Here is a 23,208-nt window from a genome sequence, read left to right on the forward strand (position 1 = left end):
TATTTCCTTAAGAGCTATTCACCCAAATAGCCTGAATAGTGTAAAGACTGGGTTCATAATTTATTCTCAGTATTTATTTATTCTTTAAATAGTCTGTTGCAATATAAGAATAAACAACAAGAGAATAAATGCAGCCCTTATGAACCAACCTACAGGAACTAAACAGAGGTTTAGAGGTATGTAAGATATACTAGTAATTATAGTAAGTAGATGTTAGCTGCAAGTTTTTATGGTGGGGGTGAAAATGTTCAAATAAAAAGTGCTCTGACCATATTATTTTACCTGGGTAGACTGTGCTTCACTGCGTTTCCTGCCTCCGCTTAGTCAGTAGGAAAATGAAATTCCACTGAATTTGACAGGTTGCCATTTGACCTGATGTTGATTTAAGCCTCTAGAACCCCGTCTCAGCACGAGGTCACCGACAGGCAAAGTCAGTGAATCTAAAAATGGTGCAGGAAAAAAGAGATTACACTTTACTTGGGTTCAGATTATTTAAACAACAGACAGGAATTTAGGGAAGATAAAATTGTGTTTCTCATCCGATTGGTCAAATCACTTTATTAAATGATACAATTTACATCTCTGGCATGCACTCTCCAATAAAGTGTCCTTTGCAGTGAACAAAATGTCTTTGGAAGTGAAAAGCTTTTTGTAAAGATAATACAGTCTTTGCTGCTAGGCAGAAATGCAATGTGAATAGATACTGTGTTAAAGCAAACCAAAATGACAACAAATTATGAACAAGAGTTGTGAGCATCATCATCTAACAGCACTAAAGAAACTAAATTTTCAGTTACATTGTGTATTCAGATACTCTGCATATTAACAGAGACACCTCTGAGGGTGAACACAAAAACAATGGATTTAAAATATCGAGAGAATTTTTTTCCTCACATTTACTGAGCAGATCTGTGCATTCAAAAACAAACGTAAGAACTACTTGCATTAATATATTCAGAACTCACGCACAACGGTCACAGCTATTTGACAGAAAGATGCTTTGCTAGTGGAGGAACGGGGTGGAGGACACAAAGTGAAAAATGTGTGGTTGCTCGTAAAGCTCTGTATGCGTTAACATTTCATTCAGTAGTCTGGGGCTGCTGCTTCCATCGACACCAGCACATTGTCTCAGTCTGGTTTTAGCCTGGTTTCTGTTGTCAATGAGGTGATGTGATCTGTCTGCATGCCTGTGTGTATGTCTGTCCTCCCATCAATACCTGAAAATGTTTATTTGTTTCATTTCTATCTGGCAGTGGAGATCTCAAAGACAATCTATTGCCCACAGACTGTAAAAATAGGCGGCTGGGCAGAGGATGGATACACTTAGCAGTGCTGCTATTGAGGGAAATGCTGCAGTGTGAACTCGTTCCTTAGTAGATATGAGAGAATCCATGTGGGAAAGAGAGCTAGTAAATCCTCAGCAGGAGGAAAATAAAGAAATCTGTAGTAGATTTTGTTTAACACCCAAGTTAATTTAAAATAAGATACGAAGCCACGTGAAACTCAACGTCAGTAATTCTCCTGTTCACAGAAGTACTTAATGATTAATTCCTTCTTGTGAATAGAAGAAAATTCTAAGGCTACACTTTGTTTTTCTTGGGTCATTGAGAGAAAGTCAGTGATTCTGTCTGAAACTCTCTGATTCTGCCATTCTTACATATTTGTTGCATATTTGGGCGTGGGGGGTGGTAGAGCTTGATCCTAGCGTAGGTTTTTCTGTATTACTGTATGGTCACAGCATTAAATCTTTTTTAATAACACTTTGTATCATAATCTTTTTTATAATATCAAAAATTAAAAACACTAGTTGAATGATGTGAAGGATACAGTTCAAAACAGAAACCTGAAGCTGACTTGGATACAGGGAATCATTTTAGTGTGGTAATATGAACCACACTTCAGCAAAATACGTAAGCATTATTTAATTTTCAGCATGTAGGCCTTCTGTGAAATACACATGCACTGGTACTTATTGAATAGTTAAGGCCTTTGAATTATAAATTTCACTTAATTTTACTTTGAATTATGATTTCACTGACACTAAGTGAAAACTTGACATGTATGTACTTCCAGGGAGATAAGCCTGCACTGCAGGAAGACAAGGCCTTAAGGTTAACAGGACTACCACAGTCCCACTGGTTTCAGTGGGAATATTCCCAGTTGTAATAAAAGGGGACATTATGGGACTGTGCAGATAGAAATGTAGTTTTGCCTGTGTGGCAGGAAAATTTACTCTGACTGTGTGAGCGTGTGACTCTGAGGTGCAAAGCTCATTTTCAGACATACCATGGCACCCCTTGTTCATGTAATTTTTCTAACTAATCTTTTGTTTGCAAATACAGAATTTGTGAAATAAATCTGTAAGGTAATATAGCGATCTGATCCCAGTTTAAAGGTTTACAACTCCCATGTCTTAATTTCCTGCTTAGTCAAAAGGATCCCTTGATTTCAGGGAGACTTCTGTTTGACTAGAGAATTACTGCCAACTTAAACTCATTAGGGGTGTATTTTTCATGTAATTATTTGCTCTTATGGGACTTTCCAGCTCAACCAAGCATGGTTTAATTTTCCTCTTTCCTTTATATCGTATTTTAGAGTTGCTATAATGGCAAATTCTTCGCAGAAGGGAATATTTGTCATAGACTCTTACTTACTGTGTATATATTTTAGTCCTTTCTAATATAATCACTTTACTCACAGCTGAACAACCGTGTTGAAACTAAGGATAGTTAACCACGCTTCTGCAGTCATTTGAGTTGCCTGTGCTTGACAGATCCTTGAAGAATTCCCCACGAAATGAGGAGGATGCAGAGCACTTTGTAGAACTCGGGGTATTCATTTAATGCTTTAACATCTAAACTACCCAATAAGCTTGGAATACATATATTTTTTAGCCACATATTTCTATTGTTTAAATAAGCTGTAAATGCAAGATATGTATCACCAGCAAAAATTAATTACCATCTCGTCAGATCCATCAAGATAATTTAATTGTAACCAACTGTCCAAATATTTGCTACTCGTACTAGACTCACACCGTGTAACACATGTCATAAACCCTCTTTCACCTACCAATTTCTATGTAGAACGGGTGTAGTTCTTGACAAACGACTTATCTGTGTCTTCCAAACTGAGAATACAAATCAAAAGCTTTCTAAACGTTGAGCTACCTAGATACTACGAAAAACTGCCCAGCCACTCAGATTACCAGACACTGTAGCAGGAAATGTTCAGCAAGTAGAGCATTTCACAGAGAAATAAAGGCTGTTCAGCCTCTGACATGATAGTTTATTACAAAATTAACTTGCAATCCAGTTTAAATACATTCTAAATCCTTTCCTCATCCTTTTTGTTGTTCAAGTATCATGGCACTGATCTCTATGAATAACACCTTTCTTCCTGTTGTGTTCAGATTATTTGATTAATAACAATATGTAAAACTTCATGGAAACCGTCTTGAAATCCATCTGAAGTGAGTAACTGCATGAGATTGCCTATATCTACGTGTTGTAGGAAGTCAGGTACCATGACCACAGCTGTATTGTAACTGTTGCCACAGTAAAAATATTCATTCATTTACTTTGTCAGCTCTTTTTAAAAAAGCGTAAAGGAAACATATGGGAAATAAGCCAGTGTTTCCAAGTATTCCACGTCCACTGGAACTTTCCCAAGTCTGGTTCTGTCTAGTACCTTGGAACTCAGATGTCAAACACACCCAGAAAACCTACAAGAGCCTGTAAAATCCTTCTTGCCTTTAAAATGCCCTTATTTTCCTCTTTTCTTTTTCACATTAACTTAACTGCAAGCACTTGTACTGTCTCCACCTACATCCTTTCTAGTTTTTTGTATCAACATTGGTTGCCCCGCTTTCGTCCCACCCTTCACCCCAAGAAATGTGTATTTTTGCGTTTTGACAAACTCAACAATCTTAGGTTAGGTGTAAAACTGAGTCTATTCTAGAGGCTGCTAGCCCTGCAGTCATGTGAAAACTGGGCTCCATTTAATTTTGCCTCCTCATTTCTTTAGTTCAGAGATGGTCAGGCCAGCAAGAAACTTTCCTTCCCCAACTCAAATCTCAGGCTTGTAAAGCTGGAAGAAGGGAAAAATACGCCAGGCCCTTCAGCTGCTCATGTTGGACGCCTCCATCCCCTTGGCTGTGGGTTGTAGTTTGAATCAGCTGTTGACAAGCAATAGTCAGACCTGGAATCCATGGACATTATATCAGGATCCGTTCTGGACCGTTGACTGCAGTAAGCATACTGCAGCTGCGAGCCAGCCTGCGTGGTGGCACTTGGGGCAGACAGGGAGCTTTTGGGGGGTGACAGAATTCCCGATTGCTTCCCTCCTAACAAAGCTACGCTACTGCTTGGGGCTGGAGGCTCATAAGAAACTTTTTGTTTCCATTCATGTGGTGGCTCAGGAAGTGTTTTCCTGCGAGCAGCTGATACTACGTTAGCAGCGATGGATTCCTGCATATTTTGGGGCCCGAAAGCTTCATCCACTAGGCCAAGAGGGGATCGTGCCGCTGCTTCCCAGGGAGTCAGTCTCTTGCCAGGCCTCTCGGCTGCTGTGTCTGGTTTGCTGTCATCAGGGGCAGGCTGAAACAGAAGAGGAGAAGTAGGAGACACGGCTCGAGAAATGAATGAAGAAGGTCTCCCAGGAAGTGATAATGAGCGTCCACTGCTTCTTTCCTAGGAAAACAAAAATACCAAATACAGTTATTAAACAACAAGAAAGGAAGGCCCTTCTCTTTGCTTCCGAACTGGAACAACAGACCCTGAAAGCAACTGACATCCTGGCAATTCCTTTTTATGTCTATGGGTACTTTTAATACTTTAATTTATTGTAAAGAGAGGAGGTATTAAAAAGGAGGCAGAGAAAGAAACAGGAAAAAAAAGACAGAGAAAATTGGATTTTTCAGGAAAGTAAATAGACCGAAGACAGGCTTTTACAGAAAAGGTACAATTACGTTAGCAACTGTTCAGCTTTTCCGCTACTTAGCTAATGTGCCTTGATCTGGAAAGACCATTCTTAATAATGAAAGAGGAAGTCATGTTGTGACAGTTCTGTGTGTGTTTACAAGATTCTTTCTAACACGCAGGCACAGCCTAATTTATTTGATAACAGATGCTGTCTAGGACAGGAGTCTGAGAACATCTCTTTGGCAATCTTCTTTTAAGAAAGGCATTTCTTACTATAAAATTATTGGACTTATCCTAGTTTTCACTTTTCAGAGCACAAAAAATGAACACAAAAATTTAAAGATGCTAATGCAATAAGTCACTTAATACCCTTACAGGGTGCTACTTAACCTGGCTTCTTTGAAAGGGAATGCCCTCTAAATTTCAGTACATTCCGACCCATTTATAAGAGCAATCCATTCATATTTGACAAATCCTAATCTTCTTAGTAATGCAGCACTTTGAAACAGAAACTGTGCTTGTGAGAAGGTTCTGCTGCAACAGTCATTTGGCAGCCTACGAAACAGGTACGGTATTTTCCCCAAGCCAAACGTGTTCTTTGTGTTACACAGGTAAATTACATTGTTCTTACCGAGTGATTCCCAAACTCATTGATTTACACCCGCTGATTCATATCCTGAGGTTTAAATGCCTTTCACTCTGCAATCTGGTGTGAAATTCCAGCCTCTTTCGCTAGAGGCTTTGCTAGAATTTCATTCAAACAACATTGGCCTGTGTTACTTTCCCTAATTAGCTTCCAAAACTTAAAATACTGTGAACATGATCTAGATACCAGCCTATAGGTATCTGATCATACAAGGTATAGCTTATCTAGCAAAATTCATACAGAAATGCCATGTTTTATGGGCTTTTCTGTCACAGGATCTTGATGCACTTAAGAAACTTAAAAGATCTCTGCTTTGTGCAGGCTTTTAAGTTATGTTTTAATATCAGCCTTGTATATGAGAGATGGACACTGAGAAAGAGACTACTGATTTCATTATTTTCAGTCCGTTTGGTGGTGCTCAGTCTAAATCTCTTTTAAAAAGTGTAGAGTGACACACACAGGTTATGTGATTAAAGTTTTGATGAGTTTCAGAACTAATTATTTATAACAGGACTATTCTTCCACCTCTTAACTATGATCAGCTATTCCCAGTTTGCAGTTCCAGAAAGGAAGCTCCCCAATTTTATTAATCCTACCGCCACATTCTTAGGGCAAATTTTCATGAGGTTCTACTTCTATTCAGAAAAGAATACTTCATTTTGGGCTACTTAGCTCAGTCAGTTTTTAAGAATCCTCACTTAAACCTTGAGATGATCAAACATTAAAATGTGGGTGATCAGATTGTCACATACAGACAGATCCCAACTGAGTGCTGTAAGATGGTAGCATATAAAAAGCAAGAATTTTCAATTTGGAAGGTAAGTGGATAAAAGAAAATATAGAAGGTTTTTCCCATTGTGAAGTTATATACTGTCAAGCATGGATTAAAGTTTCTCCGTATCTTCACCTAACAGGAGAGATTTCTTTTTCTTACCAGGAAAATAAGAGTCCAGGTAATAATCGTGCTTGGGGTTAATGAGTGGCAGACTCAGACAGGCCAGTCAGAATACTTCCTCTAATGTATTGCAGTTTCTTTCTTCACTGAATCCACAGAAAAGAGCTTATTCAGCAGGCCTGGTGAGTGTATTTTGTTTAAATTATTGTCAAGAATATTTTTTTTAAAAATGCAAAATCAAAATAGGTATGAAAAATGAGATATAGTTTCTGCTAGAAATTAATGTGAGAACCTGAACTGTGAAACTAAGAAGATAGGAATGTACAGAGGGATGAAAAAGTTGATCAAATGGGTTTGGCTAATTAGTCTACCTGTATTAACTGTCTCAGAAGGGTCCTAGAACATTGTCTGTGCTAAGTGGACAGAAAATTTCCCCTTTATTTAATGGAGATTCAAGTTCCAAGTAAGTCCCGTGTGTACTTTGTAGTATTGCAGAGATGCAGAGGGAAATGATACTGTTGAAAGAGGTGTTGCATAAAATATCTGACATTTCAAGACAGTTAGATAAAGATACTGCTTAGTCTGTCATATTTAGAGAAAAACTCCAGTTGATCAAGTTACAGAAGTATCTTTTTGGCCTAACCATTAGTTAGGCCAAATAATAAAGCAAGAGCTAATTTTCTTTGACAGAGTTTAATCAGAGAATGATGAGTTATCAAGTGTATTTCACTATTTGTGTAACAACATGGGCTATTCTACTATGTTATAAAGGTAGAAGTCTAAGTTGGAAAAACAGAAATAGTGTAGACAAAATTAGATGTTCACATTATAGGGAGTTCTACAATTTTTTTAGTACAGGTGTTAGATCAGACTCAACAGAAAATCAAGATTATTCATGGAAAATAAGGTATTATTCTATGATGATGGAAACTATTCTGTGGGTAGCTTTGTTATCATATAAGGCAAAGAAAGGGAACTGGCAGAAGAGAGCTGAAATGACCTCATAGAAAAAAACCTGTGTATGAATCAAACAATACAGTATACAGGAACCAGCACAGAGTTTTGACAACTAGATTCAGGGAGAGTGTTCTACTGGCTTGAAAATCTCCTTAATTTGGAAGACCTCAGTGAACAAATGTTTGTACTTCGTATCTATCCACAGCACCTCTAATGTCTTGTAAATCATAAATTCCGCATGTACGGGTTGTTCTAGAAGCAGCAGAATCTCAAATACTCATAATGTGGAGAATATTATTGTATCTTTTGAATTGGTCCTTGTGAAAAAAAATTTATGCTTTTTTTTTTTCTTGCATATTTATATATATTTCTAGACTTAATAGCCAAAATCTGAGAGGCTTTATTCTGACAGAAAACCAGAGCAGGTTGTCCAAAGAATGCCCCAGGGGACAGCTTTGCTAGGTGCTAAGTGTCTTGTTTGGAGACTAGATACATGAGGTACAGAGAACACATTCAGTAAGATCTGTATCAATGAAGATAATCAATGATCACGTCCTTCTGGATGATTGTTCAACCCACAGCCATATCACAGCACCGAAGTTCCTGCTGCGGGATCGGACTGTCAAACTCTGGTACCATCAGCTGGATGATTCTTGGCCGTAGACAGTTCTTCAGCATACTGGGTCTGTTTTGATGTTCCTGGACCAGTTAAATTCTTCTCCTTTCCCACTTGGTAGCTTGTGTTTCAATACAGTTCTGATAATAGGCTGGTTTTCAACTTTAAAATTCTAAAATGTGAAATTGCACATCTGTTTCCTCTAGATTTGGTAAAGTAAGGATTAATCTCTCCTTCCATGAAGAAAGGGCTGAACAGTGTGTGTCTTTAACTGGGAGTTATCTTTTTGGATTGTGAGAGGACAAAATCTGCAAGGGCAAGTGTTCCAGATGATTTACTGGGGAAAGGCTGAAGTACTTTGTCCATTCCATAAGGGTCTGAAGAAATTTGGGGAAAAAGTTAAGAGACAGCCCCACTTACTTTTTAATTTCCAGTTATAATGTTGTTTCTGGCTGTCTGACTTCTGATGGGAAGAGTGGACCAATAGGAAGATGCTATTGTTAGAAGGAGCTGGCCGAATTCCCTACATTTCCCAAAAGAAGAAAAAGTCATAACGATGCTGAAGGTTGGCAGAAGAGGATTGGAAAACTTAGAAGATCCAAGAAGGTGAAAATGTATCTGACTAAAGTGAGCTTTAGTTATTTTGAATTACAGTCTTCCTAAAGAAATAGCAGTTGTCGTCATCATCTACATTCCCATAAGCTCAGAGAGAATGAAACAAAATTTCATATTAATTTTATTTTTAATAAATCTAGAAAAATTAAATATTGGTTTTGGCCCGAAACAATTCTACTAAGTTTTGTAAACTGGCTACAACCTGAAACAGTTATAACCCTTTAGATTCAGGGGAATATTTTTCTAATTTTCATGTCTGTTTCATAGAAAAATATTAAATTTCTTTCATCACCATGGCCGAAATATAGCAGATGCATCAGTTATGTGCAGTATGCCATACTGCCTCAGTGTTTACGTTATGGAGGAGGTGAGAATAATCTTGTTTTCATCATTAGTATACAACCTAATGAAGCAGTTACTGTCAACCATCTTACGTAAGCTTTGTGACAAATTCTGCTTTTAGCAATAAAGTCCTTGTTGGTTGTCAAGTAATGGCAGAAGAGAAAAGTATGATGTTAGAATTAGACCTTCACTACTGCAAAATTACTGTGGTAAAGAAACAAGTATTGGTTATTCAGCTAGCTCAGTTTTCACCTGTGTAAATGAAAGAAAACCAGTGCTTTGTGCTTTCCATTACCATTTACTCTTTTATCCGCATGCGATTATCAAAATACAATACAGTTATACCCATAAAAAGCAAATGGTTGAAACTTTTTTGGCCATAGGCATCTTAGCTGTCTTCGGAATAGTTTACTTCTTGCAAGGAAGAATATTTGCTGCCACCTTCTGGGCTTTTATATTCTACAGCTTAGGGGAAGGTCTTGGAAGATGAAACCTTGTGAATGAACATTTGAAAAACAAGTGCAAAGTTGGTCCTAGTTTCTGACCTTGCTGTTTTGTAAGAACAATGAAAGGGGTTTTAATTGATACAAAGGTTAATTCTATTTTTTTCTAAAATAAAAGAAAATAAATATTAATTATATTGTAATACTTGAAGGTGGTGGCATTGTTGTTGCTGAATATATCCAAACTAAAAGATAAATTATCTAGTTCCTAATTTTCTTATAAAATCTTTCAAACTGAAATTTTCAGTCTTAGTTGTTGGGTTTTTTCTTATTTAATTCATCCCATATGATCCAGCCATTTCAGATGCCTTTCAACCAAATGAACTTAAGTAGTTCAACCATTTCAAAGAGTGAGAGTAGAGAAAAATACATGTAAATGACAAAAAAAAATTCTAGCATCCTTTTCCTTGAAAAATGGTACCACTACGTGCTTTCAAACTGGTTTGAGACTAATCTTTGTATCTGAAGTCTCTCATGTTTCCATGTAAACTCGCCTATGCATATTCAGGCTGAGAGCGTTATATAGACTCAGCAGTAGCACCTTGCTTTTTCCAGCTGGTTCCTGAGAACTCCTAGCAGTGATAATATTTTGTTAGGGAGGAGGATTTTATTCATTGTTACAGGTCTAGGCTGGTGTAGGACACCACACAGGAGAACAAGGAGACTGTCCTTGTGCTTTCTCTGTCTGTCTAAACTGCAGGCTCTGTGTACCCCCCTAGACTGGAGAAGTCACTGGGGTGTTCCACAGCTCCTGCGCTTGCTGCACAGCTGGCTTTTCATTCACAAAAAAGTAGTGCATGCGGGCATATGGCGCATGCCCGTGTCTCTTTCCACCGTCAGGTCGGGACCTGAAGCCGCACACTCGCTGATCAGGACTGAGATGCCCTGCAGCTGCCCCTCAACAGAGCCCAACACCTCCTGACCTGGCCCAAGCAGCCTCAAAGGGGAGAACATCTGATCTGGATACAGGGGGACAAGAAGCAGACATCCAACAGGGTAGAAGAAACAGACAAGGGAAGAACAGGGAAGAGAGTGGACAAAGCAAAACCAGGAGCTGGTAATACTTGATACAGGAGGAAAGTCTGTATTCAGCACTGGCCTGGAGAGGGATGAGACTAGGCTCTGATAGCCAAGGTTCCTGAGCTTGGATGAGAAGCTTAAGGAATGGAAAAGTGACCTGTGTAGCTCACAATGAGGCTACGATGAGGAGACCAGGAAAAGAAAAAGATTAATAAATGGGGAAAGGAAGGTACATTTGAGAAAAAGAACCTGTGCACACTACTGTATACTTTCATCCACAATACAACAGAAATTTCATCCCCAGAGGTATGGAGTTTGTCCTTCCTCCTTCTCTCTGCTGTTAGAAAAGACTGTGAAGCCCCGTTGGAAACGTGTCATGCTCACAAGCAGGATGTCAACATGTGTTTGCTGCCAGTTACTGCCAGCGTGGTGGCAGTTGTCTATTGTGGTTCAAGCCAAGTGGATGAACATGTTGGTTACAGTAGGCTATATGATAGCGATTATATATCAAGGGAGTATATTGTGCTCCTTGCAGGGGGGTTGGACTAGATGACCTTTGAAGGTCCCTTCCAACCCTAACCATTCTATGATTCTATGATTCTATGATCCTAAAAGGTTGGATTTCATAGCTGGCCACTGAGGATTCCCTTTCTGGGCTTCCGCCTGGAGACCTGTGATCTGTTAACACTCACAGACCAATCTTAAGGATCACATACTAGGATGCAATAGTGCAAAAATGGACAATGGCTTCTGACTGATTTGGATACTAACAAAAAAAATCTCTCAGGAAATAATTCTACATGAAGGGCACACTTTGAAGAGTGTACATTAAGCGAGGAATGGTGCTAAGCGTGGAACAATGTCAAAACAAAACAATGAAGACTTTTTTGTCAGATGAGCAATACTGGAGTCCTACAGAAAAAAAATAGCAGATGATGTCATGATTGCAGATGGTTTTGTCACACAGATGCCCAGGATGGTTGGATTAACATTAATTCCAAGTGCCTCATTTTGCAATCTAAACAGTAGTATTTAACATTGTTTTTATGTAATTACATACACATAGGGTCAAGTGCTTGCTTCGGTGCTGTTCCTGTAGCAGTACCACGTCTGTCAAGTTTCCCTACCAAAACACGTCTCTGGAATTAATCTTTGGATGGGAAAAGTGTATCATTTTGCACATCTGAAAGACTCACAGCTGTGCAACAACGTACAGTGCAGGTGCAGATTTACATCACCGTAAGAAGTTATGTTGCTGCCTCTCAATTTGTGGAATCTTTGGAATTTTTAATGGAATGCCGTCATGAATTTTTTCTTTCTCACTAGTCACACCTCTGCACTTTCTGACATCGGCCAAACAAGCAGCAAGGAAGTATGTGGAGACTTTTTTCTGAAAAAAGCTTACAGCCGGTTTGGTTCATAAAAGATATTCAGGTAGCATGGCTAGGGTTGGCAGAAATACCTGTACCCAACTACAACTATTTACTTAACCAGTTTAATGAAAATTAAACTGCAGGCAGATTTTGAGGTTTCTTGTCACCTGCTTGGGTTCCACTTTTAAGTTAAAGGCCTGATGTGGCAAAATTACCAAAACTCTAGGAAGAAAATTGAGTGTACCCTGATGCCCGTGCTTTGCTTTGGTTTGCAGTAATAAAGCTGTGTACCAACAACAGCCTGCACAGTGAGGATATAAGAAGTAGCATTCTCACGGATCAGAGGAAAAAAAAAGCACTATCCTTTTTAAAAAAAAGGAGGTTTTTGCAAAAAGTTTCTGTAAAACATTGAAAATATTTGTCCATAGGTTGTTACTCTATGGAAACCTGTACTTATATTAAAAGTGACTGAACTATTTGCTTTGCAATCAGTTAAAGCTCATACTGAAATCAGTAAGTGTTGTGCTCCATGTCACCCTTTGTGATCCAACATGTGTTACAGTGATGGGGAGTGTGTTTTATTTCTGTAATGTTCCTTCTTTTCTTTTGTTTATTGTGCTTTACTTAAATCAGTTAAAATCTATTGTTTCAGGTATAGATGGAAACATCAAGAGAAACACTCCCTCTGTTCAACAGTTTAATCGAAGAAAAGGTCTTTGCCTGCCTTACTCAAGGAAGCAAATGTTAAAACCATGGAAATATCGTCACATGGTTAGTCTTAGCTTGTAAAGGAAGAGTTCAAGTCTGCTTCTGCAGAGATCCTTCCAACATAGCATTTCACTGGGCTTCGGGACTTTTCCTACTTTTCAAATTATTTGGTAAAAAACCTGAAGTGCTTCCTGTAGTAAGCAACCAGCCTGACAAGCACTTGTAAAACATAGCTCTGGAGTGATTCCATTTCCTCCCTTAGGTAATCACATGCAAAGGTGATGTTGATTATAAAGTAAGAACAGTCGTTGCCATGCGTAGTATCAAGTTGTGATGGTGGCACCAAGTGTGCTATGAAATTATCAGGCTCACACATTTTTCCAAGAAATCTACCAGCGGTGAGTAATTCAGAGCTTCTGAATCCACAGGTTTTTGAAGATCTTGTCAAGTTTCTTCTTCATATAACATTTCTATTTCAATCTGAGTATACTCATTATAAAATAACAGTATGCCAAGCTGTGTAATTAAGGTTTGCACTTTGCCATGCTGAACGGCCAAAGCGATCGCTGGAATCCTGGGTGTTTGACTTCAGGCAAAGAAAGTTGTATCGTGTTTTGTTAAAAAGGCAAGACTGGAAGAGTGGATCTTTTTAGAACCAATCGTTTTTTTTTCTTAAAGCTACGAAATCTGGAAAAGGAGCCTGGAAAAAGAGAGGAGAAAGATTTTGCAAATTGTTAGTTGCGAAGAGTGCTGTCGTTTCCCTGGCCTTTCCCCACCTCATCGCGTACAGAAGATTCCCCACAGAGCCACTGGAGCAGCACAGCATGATGGTAAGGCTGGTAAGTGCTTTGTTGAGGTGTCGTCCTGGATACTTGATAAACAGTGCTCCTCCCAGGTCACATCATCTGGTGTCACGTTCTCTTTATGATTCCTTATCATCTTTTATCAGCATTCACCTTAGCACTTTGGAAAACTCTGGTGTATAGGAGCTATCTGGGATAATATGTTTGTAGATCTGTGGTCTCTCAGAGCAAGTGTCTATGGATAGGGCCTGCTTTTTTTTAAAGCTCACTTTTTTTCTTTTTCCTGGGTATTACATTTCAGTTTTTTCACAGTATCCTTTTTGTAAATAGTAGATGAAAAAAAATCATGCCCAGTGATTTGAGCGCTCTGTCATCCAAGAATAATCTAGAAAATTTCCACAAAAGGCTGGAAATAGTCAGCCATCTCTGTGCAGAGTAATTAAACCCTTCTTGCTGATTGTTTTCTTCTCTTGCACCTTCAGTATTTCATGATCTTCTGATACGTATTTTACCCTCTGCAGGCTCTGCTTTTTTCCTGGAGTTTTCTCCCCAGTGCTTAGCTCCCTCTAATCCCAGTAGTTTTTTCTCTCAAAATTGCTGCTCTGCCACTGAACCACACACAGCCCCTCACTTCCTAATTTTTGGAGCCTGCTGATACCTTGACCTCCTTGTATTTCTTTACTTCAAATACAAATTTGTGTGAATTCTGAACGTTTGCTTTAGTATGAATAATAACAGCACTCTGCCAAAAAGAAAGTAATCTGATTGCCACATGATTGCTGTGGCGACAGCAAAAGGGGTCACTGTAGTCTGATTTTGTGTCCTGACTCTTGAATGTCTTATATAAAATAAAATTAGGTATACAAAATCAAATAAATAAAATAAAACTAGTTATATAAAATTTGGGTCAATTCAAGAAGACTTCAGACTAAATTTAACTGAAACCCCCTTTTGATGGCTGATCTCAAAATGGCGTTGGCTTGATCTCAGTGAATTGTCAGTGTGTGTAGGAGAGAACCAGGCTTTCCCCACTGCAAGCCTTGAGATGTGTGTCTTGTAAAGTCCCACACCATCGGCCAGGTGCTTTTGGAACCAAGCAACTTATTGTCACTTGATATTGTCACGCTTAGGACACTGGCAAAATTATTTCTTCCATAAGAGAGCAAAAAGCAAAAGAATGAGGCTTACTGATAAGAGATGGTAATGTTTAACCTCTAAATGTTCCTACAGAAAAAATTCACTGCAATATCTTTCTGTTTGTTTCATAACATGTTATCTTTTGCTGAACAGGAACATGGTAAGAGTGGCTTCCCTAGAGAAGGAGGGAGAAGTTAAGCAGTTCTTTGTTCAAGAACTAAATTTTGTATTTCATTTGTGCAACAGAAATTTCAAGTTTTTGTCTAAAAGCTACTCATCTCCAAAACAATACATTTCAATTCTGATTTTATAACAAGAGCTTTATAACTGAGTCACAAACTGAAAGTATATAAACCCTTGGTTGAGGTAGCTGTTTCCATGAAAAGGCTGTCTAGAATGGGAGATCCAAATTGGTACAGTATAATACCTCCCATATGTGCTATAATTAAATGTGCTAAAAACAACATAAAACTCTTAAATTCCTCTTTTCATGTGAACATACTGGAAGTGTTGTTATTACGGGTGGCCTAAAATTCACTGTTAAATATGCTTACCTGGTAAACATAACAATTGCATCTTGATAGCCTTGCCATATTATATTAAAATATTTCAAATAGCTTTTTCAGAAAAACATTTACAAAAGCTCACTGCCCTTTCAAAGTGAAATTTCAGATGGCTCCTCTCTACACAAACCGTTCATTTTCCTGACATTTCAGCTGTGTTGGACATCATGGTTAGCTTTTAATTTGGACCCATGACCATGAACATCTCAACGTTCCTCTAAATGTCTGCTTCACAAGAGATTACATTTTAGATAAAACTGTTACTTTAAGTAGGCTAATCTTCTGAAATATTAATAAGAATTACAGACTTACCTGATTCATAAAAAGAGTCTTGAAGCCAAGTTGGATCCAAGCACTGTGCATGTAGAATGATGTGTATATATGAAATTGAATTCAGAGTTGGGCTTTGAATGGGATTTTCAAAAGGTCTTAGCTGAGGTAAGAGGACTAGTGTCACTCGGGCTTCTGCTTTTAACCCTTATTGCTGCTTAAAAAAATCCTTCTGCCTTTGCTCTAGGCCATGTGAAATACTTATACTTGAATAGCAGCAAAACGTCTAAATGTGATCAAAATGCAAATTTTCAGCATAGATACCCTTCCTTTTCTTTAGGACAAAGTAAAGAGAAGACAGGCTAATAGCTATATTTTATATTGCTATCACAGAAGCTGACTTTTTGCTTATTGCAGTAAGCATGCATATGATGTAGTTGACTTCCTAAGTGAACTTTTGGGTTGTGCTGAAAATGAAAGAAATAGCAAAATTATTTAGAAGATGAGAATTATGCATTTCTGTCTTTCAGGTGAAGTTAGTTCTAGAGAGGAAACTGTAATGTTCTCTTTCAGTCCACAGCTCTCCTCTAGCTCCCGTTAACTTGACTTCTGTCTTTCTGAAGAGCTGATTTCCTCTGCATGAGAATATATCCCAGCTTTACCTCTTGCTTGTTCTGCTGATAATTAGAATAATAATGCTTATTATTTCTTACTTGGAAAGTGGTACACCATGTAGGCATGTATAAACCTAGAAGTTCGATTTTGGTAATGGCACAGGATACTCAGTATTCCAAAATTTACTGACCTGAGCCTGGTACGAACTGGTGCCATGCTGTGGAAGCTGCTGTATCTTGTTAGTAGCCACAGGCATCAACATCAACACTTGTGGTGGAAGTACGAAACTGCTAAAAATCTCCTCATTAAGGAAATATTCTTGGGATGGTAGCGTGAACGAGTACAGAAGTGTGATTATAATTTACAGATGTGCTTTACAGGAGGAGACTGAGCAAACCATGTAAGGCAAGATGAGGCTGACTGGAATTCTATGTATGTCTCCAGCAGCACTACTTATCTTTGGTGGGGTATCTTTATTCCAAGTAGATACTAGTATCTTAAACTTCTGCTTGAAATAGTATATGTAACTTCAGATAACTCTTTTACTAGAGGAGAAGGAAGGAGGGAGGCAAGGGAAAGTGAAAGGGAAGAGGAAGGGGAGGGAACAGAGGAGATTCCATATTAACAGGATAGCACAGAAAAGAGATTTCCCCTAAAATATACTGTCAGTCTGTACATGTAAGAGGAAAAAAAAATAGCAACCAAACCAAAGAAAAAAAAAAAGAAACCAAACAGGCAGAGAGGAAAGAGACAAGTTTAATGATAGAAGAAAAATACAGATATTGACAGTGCAAAATAGATAGAAGGGAGGTTTCCAAAGGATTAAAATATTGCTACTTTCTATTTCCAGGTAAATGCAGTGTAATTCTTTCTTACTTTTTCAATTTTTTTTTTTCCAAAATTTCCCATAATTCTCCCAAATTTTAAGAGGGAGATGGATCACTTGGTCATTTTCTTCTAATGCAGTCAGTATCTGAATCCAAAATTTAAAGGGAAGAGTAGGATTTTGTAGGTCCAAAATTCAAAGGAGTGATTTTTATTGGCTTGATTAGACTTTGATACCAGTCTGCTTTCTGCATGTACAACCAAATGCATTCTTCTCAAGTTTGATTGCAGTTTGAGTTACCATCATGAGACCAAACTAAGGAGATTTTGTTCATACTGGATAATGTTTTCTTCATCACGATAGAGAGTTCTACTAAAGCCCTTATGGTATAAAAGGTCCATAATCTGGTCTGCAGCTAGCTGGATGGTTGTTTAAACAAATACATCAACAGATACTGCTACTGTTATTCACAGAGTGATGCTTTAATCTTTAGCTTCACAGTTGGAATGGATTTTGATATCCTTAGTTGTGTGAAACAACACCTTGTTTCAGACCTAGCACCACTGATATTAACAGGATTGCTTCCTGAAAAACATGCTAACCTATTCAAATATAGCTCCTTTATTTCAGCAAGACTGTGCATTCACTGCAATATTATACAGTAGGTTTCAAGACCACAGACTCTTAAGAATTTTCTACAGTAGCAGTATTTCAATACTTAGTCCCCAGTATGACAAGAAAAAGGTGAAAGTATAAGACCAGAGTAAAAAGATTTCAAGTGGCAAGAAGCACTGTAAAACCCCAGGTGAAAATAATAAAAAGTGTAGGACAGACCAAGAGAAAGACATGGTCATTTACTGATTTACTCTTAAGTGCGACTACTCTGGCTGCAAGAATCAGAACTCTTGTATCCCTTCTGTTCTCAGTCACTGTGCTTTCACAAGAAACTATTGCATTACACTGCAGCTAAAAAACCCAGCTCACCTCTCTGACTGTTCAGTAATTTTGATTTACTGGCTTCTATCTTGCTTGCTGGATTCAAGGCAAACTTTGGCTAAAAATATGTCTGCACTTGGGATGTCAAATTTCCCCAAAATGGGAAATCTTTAACAATTTTTCCAGCTGTCTTTCCACCTCTTTTAGTCTTCAGAACACTCCAGCATCTCTTATAGGACGTTCTCTGTGAAATCACAGAGGCAATTCATGATTTTGGATCACAGCTGATCCACGTAGCTTACAAACTAAGCCCCTGGCCAATCAACCAGATTCCTGTGGAAGGACCTTTGAGCCAGGACAGATTCTGACTGAATTCAGTGGGGCTCTGTGCTGGCCAAAGGTCTATCCAGTTGTATTATACTAGTGATCAGTCAGAGTCTAACACTGGATCTCCTTTACGCTATGTTAGTAATACATATTACTGTTAATATCATTTAATAAGGCACTTCCTTAAAAAAAAAAAAAACAAAACAAACAAGTCCTCAAATCCCTAGGTCGTTAGAACATAGTTGGGAAGGGGAGCAGAAAGAAAGCTTTCTCTATAACTTGACATACCAGGAATATTGCTTACTGTTGTTTCTGACGTAGTAGTCCTAAAGCAAAAACCTAGTGTCCTGCTTACTTAATGCAATGGTATCAGTTCATTTCAGGATCCTGTGTGTATAAAGTGTCTGAGAATACGCACACATGTGCCAAAATTTGTATCTATTTTGATTCCTTAAAAAAGTTCAAATATTTTGGACCCAGATTTGAGGTGATACATCTGACGTTATTAAGTGAGCTCAGGAATACTATTGGCACTGTTTCCGTGCCACGTTACCACCGCAAACAATTGATTGCAAGCAAAATGGACACTAAGTTTCAGCTATAAGGTTTACTCTTCAATAATTGACGGCTTCCACACCTGTGCAGTGACGCCAGCTTTCTTTGCTGAAAATTTTGGCCTCGGAGCAGTAAACAAAGAAGATGCGGTCTTTTCTGGCTTAGAAAATGCAGAGTAGCCTGTAGGTGAATAGGATTCGTTTACTGGGATAGAGGTATTTGACTGGAACGAAGGTTGTGAGCTGTAGCTGTAGGCTGGCACGGAGTAGACTGAAGATGCCCGGACGTTAGTAGGAGAGCCAGCACTAGGTGGTCTGAAAGGTAGAGCTTGCTTTGAAGTGGACAACTTCGCTGTCTGCTTAATAGCAAAACTTTCTTTAGGACTAGGAGGTTGAAAAGTAAATAAAGATGGATCGAGTTGATACGGTTGATGTTTCATAATATCCAAAGCATTGAGACCTTTCTTAGGTTTTCTTTTTGTATTTTTGGTAGCAGCAGTGGACTTAGAGGAGGGCTTCGTAGCAGCAGGAGGATAAGATGGGCAGTGGATGGGATTATAAGCAACAGGTGGAGGTGCTCGGACATTAGATGAATATTTCCAAGAAGCTGGTAAAGATGGAGTTGGAGATGAGGCTCGTGCCATGTGTGCCTGCACAGTCTCTGAATCTACCACGTACTTCTCCATTCGAGAGTGCCTTCTTGCAAATAACTGTGCTCCTTTTCCACTCATAGCTGGTGGCATCTCAAAGGGCGGCTTTGTTTCTCCAGCACTTGGTGTGACCGGTGTTGTCTTGGGTGTATGGTTTGGACTCACCAGGGTTGCCTGAGGCCCTTTGAAAGGACCGGCTAGGTTGAGAGTACTTGGGGGATGCGCAGGCGAATGAGGATGCTGTGGAGATTTGAGTGGAGCAGGATACGCCGCCTGAGGTGAGGCTGGTGCTGGGAAAGAAGGAGGCTTGTTAGAAGCCACAGCCGGAGGTGACCAAACTGGTGAAACTGGAGCACCAGCAGTAGGAGAGACCTTGAGTGAAGGTTTTGGAGCAACAGGAGGAGGAGCCTTTTGTTTAGATGCTTGAGTCTGCATGAAATTGCAAGCTTCTGCTCCCAAACTGAGGTAGTCTTCTTCAGGTCCTGACTCAAAACCAGCTCCAGTACCTTTTTTGCCCTCTGCATTGTGTACAAGGGACAACAGGGCAGGGTTAGGACTTACTTTGGGTGCTTCTTTGAAAGTGAACATAGGTTTTGAAGTGCTTCTTCTCTTTGCCTCTTGCAGTATCCCAGTTCTTTTGGCTGGCACCGCAATCCTTTCATCTCTGGATGCTATGTGTTCTGTTGACTCGGTGAGTGACCACGCAGTTGGGACGGTTCTGCTGGCTACTGGAGCTGAAACAGGTCTGTATAAAGCCTCAGGTGGTGGGCTAATAGAGCAGTAAGGAGGTGGTGCTGGTATATCTGAAAGAGGACTAGTGACATTTCTTGTGGGTGAAAATGGTGCAGCTGCTCGGTTTTGAACCCCGGAAGGGAAGGGTTTAGCTGTTTTATTCAAAGATGCCGCTTTTTGAGCTTCAGAGGACTGAAAAGAGAGGTTTGTGTCTGGTGCTAAGCCAAAGCCATTTTGTTGGACCATTTTGCTATGATTCTGGCTCGTGTCTGTGTAGCTTTTGCTCACACAGGTCTGCTGTCTTGACATCTCTTGCTCTTTTGTTTGATAGACTGAAGAGCTTACTTTCTGGAAGTTCTCTGACATGGTGGCTTCCCTTCGTTCCTCTGTATGCACTGTGCGAGCCTTCATCTCCTCTTGCTCAGCTGTAATCTGATCCATCCTCTGCCGTCTCTTGGCAAACATGAGGGCCCCTTTACCTGTGCTCTCTGGAAGCGTCTGCATCTCGTCTCCACTTTTTGTCTTCTTTTCAACCTCAAGTAGACCACTGTCCCAGTCAAATGTCACAATCTTACCGTCGTTGTCAATGTCAGAAAAGAAATCTTCATCTATTTCTGACTCACTTGTTGCAAGCAAACTGACTTCAAAAGTGTTTTCTTTGTCCCCCTCTTCACCTTCACCTTCGTCACCCTCGTCTTCGTCACGCTCTAACTCCCCAGTCCCGTAGCTAACTAAAGTGTATTTCCTTGCCCTTTGACGACGCTTCTTGAACATCAACACCCCCTTGGAATTGGGATTGGGAGCTGCTGTCAGCAGCAATGCGATACTTTTACATTTAGATTTGGCTTCTTTGACCTGCTTCTCTGACAGACTCTCGCTTCGCCGGAGCCCTGTGGAAAGAATTGAAGTGCGCATTTAATTGCGTGCAGCCCAGAAAAATACAAGGAGACTGATAACAAATGGCTCTGCATTTACCTGTACTGAAATTTACCCACTGTCCCCTTCCCCCTTATTAAAACATTTATTTTATTTTGCATGGAGAGGTCATTACACTGAAGCTTTTCCCATAATATCAACTGTGTTGTGAATTCCATACCCAGCATTCCTTAGAGTCACACCCATGCAAGCTCAAAGGCTACATTACTTTCTTTAGGACTTTCTTTGTTCAAGAGGAACGTTACATGTGTCTTTATTTCTAGCATTCTTGATTTTTATTCCCATAAGTAATCTCAGCAGCAACAGGCAGATGATATTTTCTTCTTTATTCGGTTTATATGGTCTGGTATTTACCAAGTAATTGACCACACGGTTCCTAGGCTGACAGCAGGCACTTATCTGATGGTGGCAGCAGCCTCTGCCATTTCTGTGTTTATTTTACTCATATGCATGACAAATTGTGTAGAGTTGATAAAAGTCAGTATGCTTGTAGCTATTAGCTGTTTAAAAGCAAGCCTACATCCAGAAAGGCACACGCAGAAAACAGTAGCGTTAACTTTCAGCCCCTTGGAAGACGTGGGAGTTTGGCCATGGTACTCAATGAAAGCAGGTTTCAGTCTTTTAAGAAGCATTACTTGCCTGAAACGTAATCCAAAATTGCATAGGATATAACAGTGCCAGAATATTTATTTTGAAAATGTGGCAAGAATGAAGACATATTTAAGAACAGAATGGAGGAGGCTCAGCTAACTTCTCAGGAGTATTTGCTAGCATATATCAATAATGCACATTTCTTAAAGCATAAAATACTGGGTTTTGTCAAGTTGTGTGGGACAGGAATAGATGCAGCTTTAAAGCTGATGAATGCACTGAACATCAGCATGACAGCTTCCTTATTATGTGTCATGGAGCATGTGCCTCGTGGGGCAACGCTGGTCAGGTGGGGTTCCTGTTTCTTCCCTTCCTGATATTCTGCCACCACATCTCATGAATGACAACCTCAATAGCTTCTCCCTTTAAAAAAGCTAGAATTTAAAGCTGTTCCTGCTTAAATCCATGGTCCCTTTCCGCTTAATTTCAAAAGGAAAATGTATGCTTCTGATCTATGAAAATAGAACAGTAAATTCTTTCGTGTCTTTTGCCATGTCAGTAGCCGGAGTCTGCTACTTCTCCTATTAAAGACAAATGGAGTTTTGCCATTATGCCAGATGACAGCATGACTGGACCAATGGTTCTCACAAGAACCTATAAAAGAGAAAAGAGCATGGCACCCAAACCAGAAATTTGTAATATTTACTTTTGAGAGGGCCAAATCACAAAATACTTGGCTCAGTCCTTTCACAATCCAAAAGTTTATAATAGTCACTGCAGACATTTTCCGAAAGTATGGGCCTTAGTGTTAGAGTGGCTCTGCAGACAGAAATGGTCGCCCTTCAGGATTTAAGTTCTACGCTTTCAGGTAAGCTACTTGCATCAGCAATGAATGTTTTTCTAGCAAGAGGATTCAGCAGGAAGTCATACAGTTCTGTGGAAAGAAAAAATTGAAACTTTTCATTTTGTTAGAGTATTTTTTTCTTAATTCATCTGAATAGTTACTTAATCAATAGTTTCAAAAGATGGCAGAAGAAAGGTTACCGGCTCAGGTAAATATAATCTGATTACTATTTACAGAGGAAATTTCTGCTAAAGAGATCAAACACCTACAATAAATATTCTTCTCTAGTTTAAGACTTAAGTACTGCATATTAACTTCTAATTTAAAAAAAAAATATGCATAGTATTTGCTGCACAGAGATTATTCCCCTGTGCTTGCCAATTTGTTTGTTCTAATGTGTAGATAGGATTTTACAAATAGTAATAATAAAAGCAAACATTTTTCTAGAATAAATCAGTGGTTCCTACGGATAACAACCTGCCACTAGATTAGAAGGAATTGAGATTGTCACCATTGAGATGGGAAGAGGACAGAATCTATGTCCTACTTGAAAGCCGAGTTTATCATGTGATATGTAGTTCATTCTTTGTACATTTGCCTTATTAGAGGGGCACTGCAATTAATTTTCTAAGAAAGACAGGCACAGTCCCACAGTTGGTTCTAACTTCGCAGCCAAAACGTAAAGCATGTGCACTTTTCCTTTATGCTTCATTTAATATGCCAGAAATATGCGGATTGCATATGGACACTTAGGCATAAGTAACTGCTTAATCCACTTGCCAATAAGATACAAATGGTTATCATGCTAAAAATATGCTTACAGAGGA

At 39.1% G+C, this 23,208-nt stretch overlaps 1 protein-coding gene across 1 annotated transcript in view; it reads right to left on the minus strand.

The window, feature by feature from the left end:
* Positions 1-528: 528 nt before the first annotated feature.
* The window catches only part of SYNPO2 (synaptopodin 2), a 90,870-nt gene continuing 68,190 nt past the window's right edge, over positions 529-23,208 (minus strand). Inside the window, exons 4-5 of the mRNA XM_086746380.1 lie at positions 18,712-20,900; positions 529-4,691 (exon numbers count right to left, since the gene is read on the minus strand). Coding sequence (XP_086602506.1) covers positions 4,128-4,691; positions 18,712-20,900 — 2,753 coding nt within the window. The 3' untranslated portion in view covers positions 529-4,127. The remainder of the gene's footprint in view (positions 4,692-18,711; positions 20,901-23,208) is intronic.

This window comes from Chlamydotis macqueenii, chromosome 4, assembly GCF_036417535.1.
Source record: "Chlamydotis macqueenii isolate bChlMac1 chromosome 4, bChlMac1.mat, whole genome shotgun sequence".
In the NCBI taxonomy this organism is placed as follows: Eukaryota; Metazoa; Chordata; class Aves; order Otidiformes; family Otididae; genus Chlamydotis; species Chlamydotis macqueenii.